Source organism: Miniopterus natalensis, chromosome 19 (genome assembly GCF_054644295.1).
Source record: "Miniopterus natalensis isolate mMinNat1 chromosome 19, mMinNat1.hap1, whole genome shotgun sequence".
Classification (NCBI taxonomy): domain Eukaryota; kingdom Metazoa; phylum Chordata; class Mammalia; order Chiroptera; family Miniopteridae; genus Miniopterus; species Miniopterus natalensis.
The window spans coordinates 23582451-23596311 of record NC_142099.1 but is presented as its reverse complement, the minus strand read 5'-3'; the positions used below and the strand labels follow the sequence as shown (position 1 = coordinate 23596311).

The window sequence follows — 13861 nt, the reverse complement described above, 5'->3', positions numbered from 1 at the left end:
CACGATCAACCATGCCCTCCTACGTGAATGCAGTGCACTGAGCACACTGATGACAGCCACTGTTTACTGAGCATTGACTACATTCCTGGCACCATGTCAAATGCTTCACAAAAATTATCTCTAAATTTCAGCAATAACTTCGCAGGTTGGTATTTGGTTATTTCCGTTGACGGATGGGTCATTAGTAATTACCCATTTCACATATCTTCTTACATGTATTGGATACCTTGGAGATGCACAATACATATATCAATGTCTTTTCCTCCCAATGAATTAAAAACTGAAGTGATATGGATCACATGGAATGTTTAGGAGGTTTAGTTAACTACACATACATTATTTAAAGTAAATCTGAATAAGAATATCTATTTTCTTACTTCAAACTGTGCACTAATAGAATAGAAATAATCTGAATGGGACATGTTTGACATGTTTTTAAATTCAAGGGCATTGTACATTTTTCACATACTGTGTACCTTCAAGTCACTAAACTCCAATGCCAAAAGATTCAAAGGGTGAGAAAGAGAGGGAAGCAATCGCATTTCAGGTGAAACACTCTTAGCTTCATATTTCCTGATGTATTAGAATTGTATTAGAATTGATTTTTGTCAAAGTAGATCATTTCAAAGAGAACATTTCTTTTAGGTACTACTGCAAATCTTTTGACAAGATTACTATCTATTAACTTAATTGAGATACAATAAATTATGCTCATCTAAAGCATCAGAAATTCCTAGTCACTTAAAGGTTAACCCTTAAAAATCATGCACTGCCATATTATGAGGTACGGTGGCAGAGCCAGAGAAATGCCAAAAAATTGGAGAAAATGCTGTTTTTTCTTCCCACACAGGCTGCCAAATACTTAGGTTGTGTTTCAAGGTATAAAATTTGAGTTTTATTCTACAACTGAAGCTTGAATTGTTTTTACAGAATAGTGTTTCTTTTGTACCAAATGATGATATCATCTTTTGTCTTTATAAAATTCCAAAAGGTGCTTAAAAAAAAAAAAGTAGACCTAATTCCTCATGCTTTAAATATATTATTTGTTGTCTTCACTGCTAGAGTTAAAGTATTATTTTTAAACTATTTTTCTAAATAGTAGGTGGGGTTTTTCAATGAAACTATTTCTTACCTGTAGGAATTCTGATTCTGATCCACATTGAGAAGGTGCCCATTTTTTCTCCAACTGATGGATGGTTTTGGGATTCCAGCAGCCTCACAAGCCAGAGTAGTTTGAACATTTACTGTTACAGTGATGTTGGTAGGACCCAGAGCAATGGATGGAGGAACTAAAATAGTCACCAAATAAGAGAGAAACACACTCAGCAAGTACTATGCCTTCTCAAGTATTTTTGCCCAAGTGAATTTAACCACTGGTAATGTGCCTCATAGTTAGGTAAACAGCATGGTTCTGTGAATTTAAATAGTGCTGCGATGGTGCTGTTCACAATGAGGGGAAAATATGGGTCTTGCCTGTTCATAATATAGTGTAATACATGTGAGTAGTCTTGGATATCAAGGTCTTGACAATCTTACGGGTTTAGGCTATCAAAGAACATGGGACCCAAAGGTTGGATGTTGTTCACAGGAGTGTATTTACCATGGACTTGTAAATCTATCCGTCTGCGGTCTGTTCCAGCAACATTGGTCGCCATACACAAATACCGCCCAGCATCGGTGACATGTGCTGACTGGATGTGAAGGAATCCATTTTCCAAGATGGAATATCTACAAGAAAGATCACAGCGGAGTCCCTTGAGTCAGCCTTTTCCGATTATCCACATTTTGACTGAGAGCACTTTTAAAGGCTTAGTTAGATCCATTTCTAGTCCTTTCCCTGCTTCAGAAATTTACAATATCCTGGCGGAATAAAGGGCTATTCTGCAAAGGTGCACAGCAGATGGGCTTGTGTTCTTTGAAGAATTATCATCATGTTTTGGATGTAAGTCTTAGGAGTTACGCTTTTAGAATACTGTATTCTGATTCTCATAAGAAGGTGAAGAGATTAATTCTAATATAACAAGATCAAAATAATGCACTGGAAAAATAGTTAAGGACTTATATTTCAGTTCTTACAGCTTTCACCCCTTCCCAGACTGTTACCTTGCATGATTCCCAGAGAGAACAGCTCCATCCTTTCTCCATGTGATCCTCGGGGCCGGCAGGCCTTCGGCAAAGCATTCCAATACAGTTGACTTATTTAAGTGAATGACAAGACTCTGGGGGCCACTCTTTATGCTTGGAGGAACTGCAGGAGAGATGCATATGGAAAACTTCATTTATGTTAATACCACAGCCTGAATTAAGACTTTGAAGTGGTAATACAAGGTGAGCTTTGAGTTAGATGGATAACTTTGCCCACAGCTAATTCAGATCAGTATAAATAGAATCGGGGTTTTATTGCTAAAATATTATTCAAGATACTTTGTGTTTAAAACTAAAGAGTAGATGGGGGAAGGGGATTTTAAATCCCTGGTATGGTGTGTGAAATCTGGCTTTCTATAAGAGAGGCTTGAATAAAAATCAGCTCTAGTCTGATGCAAATTAAAGATGATATTTCTTATTTCTCTTTGGCCAAATAATGGTCAGAGAATGTTAACACTGGCACCACTTCACTTTAAATAAAGAACAGAAAGTGGGCTGTTCTAACAAAAAGCACATCTGTGATTAATCATGCAAGTCTCAGAGCATGTATTTTATTAATCATTGAATGCATATGGGAATAGAAAACCTGAATTTTAATTTTAGCAGTAGAGATATTAGTTGTGTGGTTCACCCAATATCCTGTAAGGTTTCATATATTAAAAATCCAAAGGGATTGTTTGTGGGCAAAGTCTGTATTATCTTCCTGAAATTTGGCAATGTTTAGTGTTTAGATTTTATATCTGATAAAATTATAGTTCTATAATTTTAGAACTATATAGTTCTGCAGTCTCTGTCTAGCACATGTATACTGAAACACCAACATCAATAAAGGTGAACTAAATAATGGGTCACTTGTCATTTGGAGATTTAATATATTAACTTCCTTAATGGCTCTGATCTGAATGACACAAAACACCAGGATATGCTGATGACAACTGGGCATATATTATCCTCTAAGACAGTAATATATCTTTAACTATTTTTTTTTTTTTTTGAATTTGAGTTAGTTTGAAAATGACCACAACACAAATACTACAGGTTGTCTTTTTCTAGAGAAATAAGATAATCACAAAAATCAGTTTAATAGATTCATAAAAAACAAAAAGGTCATCATCCACTTGAATGTTTTTGGTTAAATTTTTAAATTGTGAAACAATGATGAGTTTTTCTTACCATTTACAGTGAGAATAAATTCTCTTGTAGTCTTCCCTGCGATGTTGCTGGCAACACAGGTATAATTGGCTGTATCACCCAGATCTGCATTATTAATTTGCAAGTATCTTCCTCCAGATAGGATTCGTACTCGAGGTGTTGCCTGGATTCAGCAAATAAAATTAATCATTAAAATGTCAGGAAAAGGAAATAAAATATTACCTTATAACATCAAAAGTCACTATAGTAAACTGTAGAGCACCTGTCTTTCAGTACCCTTTGTCTGCTTCCTTCACCATTACCTTGGTATCAAAACCCCATGAGGATACGCATATATGCATAACCCATGGACACAGAAAATAGTGCAGTGAAGGACCGGGAGGGGGTGGGAGCAGGGCGGACGGGGTCAATGGGGGCGGGAGCAGACACCTGTAATATTTTCAACAATAAAGATATATTTAAAAAAACACACCCATGAGAATTATTTCTATGAGTGTGGTTAAGGCAAGGACATAATAAATGTCCCAGTTGTCCTGGCCAAAATGATCCACTCAAGGATGGGCAGGCTACTCAATGTGGGCCCATCAGAGCCCACCGCAGGACTCTGCTCTAGGTGCTGGGCAATAAGGCATGCTTTCTTCACTAGAATCACTGGTAGTGAGGATGACATGAGGCTGGTGGCACGTGGGGACAGCCTGCGTTGACTCTAAGACAAAGCAAGCAGAGTGGAGATTCGGAGAAAGGACATAGATGCTTGAAGACATGATTAGAGCCTCTGGATCTAGTGATGTCTAAAGCCTGAGTTCATATACTGATGCTAATAAATAACTTTAAAAACTTTTTAAGTTGGTTTCAGTCTCTTACTCACAACTGAAAGCTTCTTGACTCGAAAATTAACTTTGGGTAACTTATAGAAAACAATTATCCCCTAACATTTTAAAAATAAGTAAATAAATTATTTTAGTTTACAAATATTTGTAAAGCATTTATTTTATGTCCAGGCATGGAATCAAGAATTATGAAAACATAGAGATAATTAAATTTAACCTCTGCTATTAAGTCCAATTAATATAAACAAATAATTTTGTATAAATGAAAATGCCTGATGCTCATCATTGTTAAAAAATTCAGGTACCATCAAAGATTGATATTTTCTGTGAAAAAAGGTCAACCCATCAGTCCAAGGATAATCTCTTCTCCTGCGATCAGGGTCCCGTGCCTTTCACTTTGTCTTTTAAACTTCTCTTTTCTCTCCTACATCTTCAATCACTTTCTCTCAGTAAATAAAAATATATAAATCTTTTCTACACGATTTCAAGAATAGTCCATGATTATTTCCAGTTCTTCTTGTTCTTTAACTCCCCCAACAACCATAACCTGTCCTCTACTTTGACCACGCTACTGAAGAACCATTGTTAAGATCTTTAGTCACTTCTGTGTATTCTCAAAGCCAAGGGACACAACTTAATTTGTATCCTAATGCGGCCTCTGTTAATCTCTCTCTTTCCTTGACTTTCAGTACACCGGTGTCTCCTAGGTTTCACCTTGTCTCTCTGAATCCTCCTTCCCTGTCCCACTCACTTTCTCTTCTTCCTTCGCTCACCCTGTAATTGTTGGTATAGCCTCAGGTTTTAGTCTCAGTCACTGGGCATGTTACCCTGTAAGCTTTCTGGTCAACCTCATGCAACCTTAAGGCTTCAATAAGAAGCTCTACCGTGAAGACTACCAAATCAAAACCTTTTTAATGAAATTTGGACCCATATTCCTTAATGCTTTTTAAGAATCTCCACTTGGATAACATATAGGTAATCCAAACTCAAAATAGCTAAAACTGAGCTCATCTTACATTTTTTGTAACTGGCGAACTCAAGTCTGTCCTAGTACTCACATAACTTGGTCATATCTGGGATTAGCCTCAACTTCATCATCATCAACACCATCAGTCTCTATATGAATACCTAACGGTCTAGAGTGAAATGAGCACATGGGAGACAAGACCACGCAGGAAAAGTCAGGGGCCTTAGGCCCACCCCTGCAGTGTTAAATCACTAGTAGCCTGATGTTTGTTTGGTTTTGTCTACCTAGCAAAGACTCCACAGCCGATTTTTTTTTTTTCTCAAAATGAATCTCTTGAAGTTACAAGACTTACTTGTAACTGTTCTCCATTTTTGAGCCAAGTGATTACAGGTGGGGGCACTGCATCCGATTTGCATTCCAATGTCACTTGTCTGTTCCGTAGCACAGTGAAATCTTGAGACCCATCAGTTCCAGCAATATTAGGGGGCACTGGGTGTGAGGAAAAAAATACACTGAAAGCTTTCAATAAACGAGACGTAAAACAATCTGAATTCTAATAGGTAATCAACAAATATTGCTTCTGCTATAGGAAATAAAAGGCATATAGTTAAAACATTACTCATTCAATTTATGGTACAAATTATTATAAATAGTGGCATGTGTTTTTACTTATTCAATACTTTTACATACATTAAGTAATGAAATCCTTCCTCAGTCGCATGATTGGGATAAGTAATAAACCACATTAATATCACCATTTAACAGTTGAAAAAACTAAGGCACAAATAGGGGATTCCATGCCCAGGAACACACTTGGTAATGATTTTTTCTGAATATCAGATTTTAAAACCACTAAATCAGGGTCTATTGTAATATGTATAAATATATATTTTTTTCTTTATTTGCAGAAATGTATCTTTTTAATGTAACTATGTTATATATAATACACAATTTACATGTCAATAGTGGTAGGTCTAATCTGTATGTAGGGCAGGTGGGCAGAGGAGGACCCTCCTATATTACGCCAGCCCTATAGCTTACACTGCTAGGCATTTAGGCTGTGAGGATGAGAAAAAACTGTGCTTCGTTTTTAACATGTTCCTCTCCACCAGGAGAGATTCCCATTTCTCTGTCAGAGTGTAACTGTTCAAACTTTTTAGAAGGTAATTTGGCCTTAAGCGTGTGTGCATGTGCATGTGTGTGTGTGCGTATCTGTGTAAACAAGCAAGAAATTTATCAAAATAAAATAATTAAGGAAATACACCATCCCTGTACATGTATATACAAGGATGTTTATAATAGTGTTGCTTATATTGGTGAAAATAAAGAAAGAGCCTTAGTATCCAAACATACGGAATGGATTAAACAAACGATGGCATATAGGTTAACTGGAATAGCACACAATTACCAAAAAAATAATGTTATAAAAAATATTTTTTGACATGAAAACATATTTACCATTCCATTAAGTGAGATTAAAAAATAGATTAACTACTATATGCTGTATGACCACATTTCTGTGACAAAATATTAGTATGCAAAATAGTCCTATCTTTTGTGTGGTAAGATGATGAATTTAAAAAATTTTCTTTTTATCATAATTTATATTCTATTATTTTAAATCAATAAATATGGATTATTTATGCAGGAACAAAACAAGTAACAAAATCCACTGAACTATTCCTTAAAAGCATTTGATCAGTCAAATATAAGCATCGGATTTGCAAAACACATATTTCCTAACGCATAAACATATGATATGCTGTGGAGTTGCCCCAGGTTCCATAAAATATGGCCTCTAATTGAGTATTAGGGTCTGATGGACTGCCGAGCACTTTGCCAAATTTACCGTGCACTCTCACTAAATATTCTTTGTCATCATCTCCTGCAGGGCTGGATGCCAGGCATGTGTATCTTCCTGTATCTTCCACCTAAAAAATCCAGGTAAGTAAATTACACAGTGTTACCGTGTTGGTTTTGGTGATGAGAATAAATATCCACTAGAATGAATTTGAAAATCTCACACCAAGCAGCTTTACATTAAGATGGCATAATAATTAAGATTTAATGAACTGTCTTAAGATTTCTGATAGCACTCAGATATAGAGCATTGCTTGGTACCTCTAGTCTATGTAAATCTATGTTTTAATAGGGTTTCAGTACTTTATCTCAGGATTATTGCATATTAGGTATATTGAATGGTCTCAGGAAAGGCAGGTACATATAGGAACCTAGTGCCATACATGACAGGCTAGATGCTCAACGTTAACTGAATAAGTATTTGTGAGTCTGAATTTCAGACTGAAAAGTTCAATTGGAGTCTTCCTGAAGAAAATTAAGTAAATGAATAAATATCAGGTTATTTAAATAAAGCACATGAATGACACATTTTGAATCCACCTTTGACATACATGAGGAAACGAAAGGGCTACATTATGTAATTTGGCTGCAAACAGGGTCAGAGTGACAGCAAAATCTATTATTTTCTCACTAAAGCCAGAACATTTCTTTCAAAAACCTCATGCATAGTTTCCACTGGAAGTGTTAGTCTTCATTCACATGTTTGATGTTGTGTAGAAACGGCCCATGCTGATGCATGTATAAAGTACAACTCTGGAAAATAGATGATCTTACTACTGTGAAAAAATGTTATTTTGGAAAAGTAGGAAAATCTTGTTTTCATTTATTTTACTACTTGAACATTCCTCATATATTGGAAATTTTAAAATTCTTACATTCAAAACTGACTTTATAGATTATGGAAAAACCTTTTGGTAGGCTGCAGTAACTCCTTTGAAAAAATTTAAGACCAGTACGTTAAGACTAGTATTTTTGGAAAAATACTTAAACACAACTTTAGAAGAATGGCACTCACACAGTCCTTCAATTAAGAATTTAAAATGATGTGCTACTACCTAGAGAATCATTTCTGAATTTCTCATCATATTTTCAAAGCCTCTAAAAGTCAATTCTTCTCTACCAACTCAATTTATTCCCAAATGATACTTTCCCCTCCCCTTGTCCTGACTTAGCCAAACTTGAACCCATCATTCATGGCTACTCTTAAATATTGCCTCCTCCAAGAAATATTTCCTGACAACTTATGCCCTTCAGGATATCAAAAGTCATTATTTGTAGCTACATTTTCTAAAATGTGTTCTGTTAATAGGGTGTTTGAAAATTATAGTTGATCAGATTTTTTTAGAGTAAGATTTTGCCAAGTTGTTGACAACTGTTATGGCACACAAAGGAGGGAGAGGTACAGTTCATAGTTTTCCAAGTCTATTTGGTCATATAATTCTTCCCCCTTTGGAATGAATCACAGACGAATGTTTGATGAAAGATGTTTGAGGAAACTCTTGTCTCTACCACACATTTTGGAATTGCAAAACATCCATTACGTGCCAGGCAATCTATATGTTAATGACACATACATGAAAAGACAAAGTTCAAACAAGTAAAGCATAACTTAGTAAATGCTTTAACAGAGATGTGTACAAAATGTTATGAAAACAGAGGTGTGGAGGAACCAAGAGCAGTCTTTATACTTGATAATATTAAAATCTTCACTTCTATAATGTTTTTAATGGTTTTCTTATAACGTCTTTTCCTAATTTCATCATACCTGTAGTTTTATGTCTCCTAGACCACTGAAAATTTCTTGAAGGCTGTGAAATGTCTTATGGGTTATGCTGGTATTTTCCACAACAGCTAGAATACATGGGTCACCATTTAACAATCTATGGCACCTCTGTCTTGTTTGGTTATAACCTAACTTTTCATTCTCACATTCAAGACCCACTGCAATGTGGCCTGAATCTCCCTCTTCAGCTGTATTTATCATGATTCCTTTACATTTATGATTCCTTCGTAAATTTATGATTTATATTCCGCATGCTTTCCTGTATTCATGCTATTCTTTATGTTACAAAATTCTTTGCCTTCCTTTTCGGTCTGTTGAAATGGTAACATTCAAGTGGTTTGCTAGTTTGAAAGGAGTTTTCTCTGGGTTATTGCCATGTCTGACGGATGGAAGAGGGGAACAGAAGGCATGTTCTTGGTGTTGGAAGTGAGAACTGTGCTGAGCTCCACCAGCGAGGCTTTGGAACCAAACCCAGGAGGAGACCCGCCTCATCGCTGAGCAATGATAAGTCCTTGGCAGATAAGTGCTCAATCTCTAGGGGTTTGTTTGTGGATTTGTAGTATGGGGACCAAGACATATAAAGACACAATTTATAATCCTTAGCGCTCTTTTACCAGCTCTTTCCTTCCTCTTTCCTCAGTGACAATGCAAACAAAATAAGATTAATTAATGTGTTATTCTATTCTTTAAAGAAATGATGATTATAACAATATTAGCAGCAGCAATGACAATAATTCCATCTCACTCTAGTTCAGAATCACTACATGGCTGTGGCATGGTCTAAGCACATCATGTTAGACTATCTCCAGACCCCCAAGTGTATGAGTTTGGTATTATTATTATTTTTACCCTCAGTTTACAGATGAGGGCACCGGGGCACAGGTGGATAATATCTGGAATATAAGGCTTGCCTTTGTGAGAACAGAAGACTGTGACACTAAGATACCCAGAAATATTTCTCTTTCATATATTCACATTTCTGATTAGTTCCCTTAAATACAACCTAAAAGAACAGTCAATTTTACTGAATTGTTTTTTTTTTGTTTTTTTTTAATGTGTCTCTTCAGATTTTCAGGTCTGGTAGTTCATTCTGAAGATCAAAAGTGCTCTTTGAGGCTTCATATATGTATGTATGTTGTCGCTTTTTGCTGGTTCCATAAAGTGCTACATGGCACAAAAGATATTTTATCAGTTATAGCACTGTGAGAATTTATAAAAGTTAATGTGCAGATATCTTGCTTTCTTCTGAGTTTAACATGATACTTCCACTTCTTTTTAGTCATGTCACCCTGTAAGTGTCTACCTAGTCATGCATATTGTAGTGCCAATCCACCGTTGCTAACGTTACTGAGAGCTGTGATATATTCGAATTCAAAGATACAATTTTTTCCAACATGTCTCACATATCAGCAAGGGAGAAGCTGAACCTAGGATAAAATAATTGCATGAACTGAACTTACCTGACTACTAGATATTCGAAGAATCTCTCCTCCTCCAAGAGTTTGTACCTGATCTGTCTGGAGAAGGGGCCGTCCATCTTTCATCCAGGTGATTTTGGGAGCTGGGATTCCAGAAGCAATGCAAGTAAGTTCAAGTGGATTGTTAACAATCACTGATACCTCTATAGGTTCTTCAGATCCATTGATATGAGGTGGTTCTATTTAAAGGAAATGAGAAACAACAAACTAAACTTGCTGTTTGATAAAATACTGCTGATTAGAAAAACTTTAAAAGAAAACTTGACTCCAATCTATGGTTCATATGATTTAAATTGGTTAGAACACGATATCTAAATAATTATTAGATGTTATTACCATTTTTAAACTGGCAATATTTTAAAAGGGATGGATCATGGCTATAACAGATCACAAAGTAACAAGCCATTATGAGGTAGTTACACCTCAGTAATTGGGGTTCAGATCATTAGAGCAGTCTGACCTAACTGGAAATTTGAAAATAATAAAAACTAAACCCATCTTGTACCATTTTTCAAAGAGAGGTACTTAATAGTGTGTTTTTTTATCTTTTAAATACTGTTTCTACAAAAGCAATAGGCAAATGCTATGGAATGTTGCTATCATCTCTTCCATGCAGAACTTTAAGAGAAAACAACCACTCAGCAAAAGAAAAAACAGTAACATTTTCTGCATAAAACACATTTGTTATGTGTGGACAGAAATATTTTCCTTCTTTGTTATTTATACTTCTAAATTATCATTCTCAAGGGGATGTTAAGGAATCTCGACACTTGAAAGGAGCAGCAAGGTTTCTCAGTTCACTCTTCCTAAGTTCAGGAATCTCTCTGAAACAGACTTTCTTTATAATGATCGTTCAAGTGTTCTATGAACATTTCCAGCTTACTGTTTCACAAGGCAGCCAAAATAGCTGTTGGACAGCTCCAAATATTAGCTGTCTTTTTATTTTTTAATCAGGCACATAGTTTAGAACAGAGGCTCACAGCAAAGGATCTGGAGTCAAATAGCTTGAGTTTGAATCCGGGCTCCAAAAATTATTAGGTTAGTGCATTTAGACAAATCTCAAAATAAGGATGGTACTATAATTTAACTATAGGACTGTTGTGAGGATTCAATGAGATAATCTATAAACAATGTACGCTTCTTTTGTGTTTCCTGAATCTGTTTTATTTTACAATTAAAGTTTTTTTAAAAAGTTATTACTACAACAATGTCTACTACAACTGTTGGTATTAGTATTATTAAAACCTGCCTCCTAAAAATTTCTACCTATGGTCTTCATTTTCCTTTCTGGAAAAAAGAGAATATATTAAATCTGTATTGATTTTTAGATTATAATTAAGAAGTCAGACAAAATACATTTCCTTATGTGTATTTTAGATTGATTCAATATATCTTGCTTAAAAGATTTGTGTCTGCATGTTGCTTACTGAATTAAATATAAGCTCTACACTACAGCTTCCAAGACTTTCATAATATGGTTTAATCTATCCTTACAACATTATCTACCTTTAATGTAACCCAGATTTTAAATCAGACTACTTGTCCCTCAACATGTCCAGCGCTTTCTCATTCTGACTTTGCTCACGATATTCCTTCCAGTGGAACAGTCTCCAATAGTCCCATCTCCTAACTGAGCATATTCAAGTACAACCAAGGTCACATGAAGGTCGTTAAGTTCGCTTGTAAAAACTATAAACCCTTTCTTGACTCTCTCAACAAACTATAAAATCTCTATCCCTTTTAATTTCCATAACATGTTGTCTGTATCGATCAAGCACGCATCTGATTCTTTTTTTGACTACGGTCAATTCTTTATTCCTCCCACTTGTTTATTTACTATGTGTCAGTCGCTGTGGATAAAAAGATTAGTCAGGCGTGGCCTTTATCCTCAAGAGGTTATAGTCACTAGATTTAAAACCACAACAACACTAACAACATGTTCCCGACCGGCTGAAGACCCAGTCACCAGAGCCCACCCGTGTTAAGTGATTGTGAACTACTGTCCCCTGGGTCTCGTCCAGGTGTCTTGCACTTCGGGCAGTGCAGGAGTTGTCCACACGCTGACAACTCCACAACTTTATTTCCAGCCTAGGTCTCTCTTCTGAACTCTAGACCCATAAACCCAATTATTGGATAAACATCTTCAGTGGGACCTTTGGAAACTACTTCAAACCCAACACGTACCCAGCCCCAACCTGCTGCCTTCTACCTCAATACCTGGTCCTCTCCCTGCATTTCTGTGACAGACCCATCGACCACTTAGTCACACGAGCCAGAAACTAGGAGTCACCCTCGATACCTTCTTCGCCTGTGTTCAAGCCCACACCTGAGTCCTGACACATCTACCTACAACTATTTCTAGATTACACCTTGTTTTCCTCTCGCCTCCATCACAAATCTGAGTGAAAAACCATTTGCTTGGACTCATAACTCCCCCTTCCCGGCTGCAGGTGCCTACACCATTGCTTGCTTCTTTCTTTCTCATTACCAGACTCCCCTTTTGCTGGGGCCGTGCCCCTTTCGTAGAGAGTAGATGGAGTGGCGTGTGAGTCTTCTGACCCGTGAGATACAAATGGAAGGGGTTTCATGGGACATCTAAGAAAGTCCCTAAAGGGCCAACTCTTTGCCCTTCTAATTTTTCCTGCTTTATTGCTGCATCTAGTGACTCCAGGGGCGCGGGGAGCAGACAATGCCTGGCCACTGAACAACTATGGTGTGAAGGCCAAGGGAACTGTAAGTATCTGAACTGGTGACCCAATGCGACTACTGCCTCCCTCCACGCATCTCGCTCGGCAAGAGAAACAAAAGTTCTTTGTTTCAGCTGCCATATTTTTAGACGCTATGATATTCCCAAACACAATTCCTAATTAACACACTGGTCTCCGGCTCTAAGTCACTCTCTTCTTTGCAGTTAAGAGTGGTCTTTTCAAACTGTAACTCTGCTCATGGCATCCCAGTTAGGAGAACCTTGAATGGTTTTCCACTGTTCGAGGATAAGAACCACAATTTTTTAGAGTGGCTGACACAGCCCTTCACAGCCTGGACCCTGTCAAAACCCCTCAGTTTTATTTTGTAGGATTTCCTCCCTCTCTTTCGGTCTTCTTGCCAAACTGGACTTTCCAGAACCAGTAATACCTCACGACACCTCCCACCATGTGGATAGAATTAAGTTGAGAACAGCAGTTCCCCAAATGAGCACATTTACACTCAAATTCTGAGTGTAGCACTGGGTCAAGTGTAGAGTTTTTCGGGTTTTAATGGAATTAGCTTTCAACAGCTGCTGAAATGCAGAAACATTTCATCTTTCTGCTGAGCCAGTTTTCAAATCTGCTCTAAGAAAAATATCCTTATAAACCCTTCAGCTGGGAAGGCTGCTCTTTGTAAACGACGCTAACAATATTAGTGCTATTTTTTCTCCTTCGCCTCTTACATCCAGAAATGCACTGTGATTCTGTTTCTGAGTTCCTGAATTCCTAGAGGGGGGGTTTCCTTCTCTCTCCCCCCACTCATGGCCCCGTCCTGGGCCAGGGCCCTGCGTTTTCAGGCCTGTATGAATACAAGAGGCTCTTCAATTCATTCTTCACTGTCATCAGAATGAATTTCTGCGAGATGAAATCTAGTTGTAACACATCCCTGCTTGAGTTTC

At 37.0% G+C, this 13861-nt stretch overlaps 1 protein-coding gene across 1 annotated transcript in view; it reads right to left on the bottom strand.

The window, feature by feature from the left end:
• The window catches only part of HMCN1 (hemicentin 1), a 345340-nt gene that overhangs the window by 59180 nt on the left and 272299 nt on the right, over positions 1-13861 (bottom strand). The window contains exons 69-75 of the mRNA XM_016224594.2: positions 10198-10394; positions 6944-7025; positions 5447-5583; positions 3319-3460; positions 2104-2248; positions 1601-1728; positions 1133-1289 (exon numbers count right to left, since the gene is read on the bottom strand). Of these exons, the coding sequence (XP_016080080.2) occupies positions 1133-1289; positions 1601-1728; positions 2104-2248; positions 3319-3460; positions 5447-5583; positions 6944-7025; positions 10198-10394 (988 nt within the window). The remainder of the gene's footprint in view (positions 1-1132; positions 1290-1600; positions 1729-2103; positions 2249-3318; positions 3461-5446; positions 5584-6943; positions 7026-10197; positions 10395-13861) is intronic.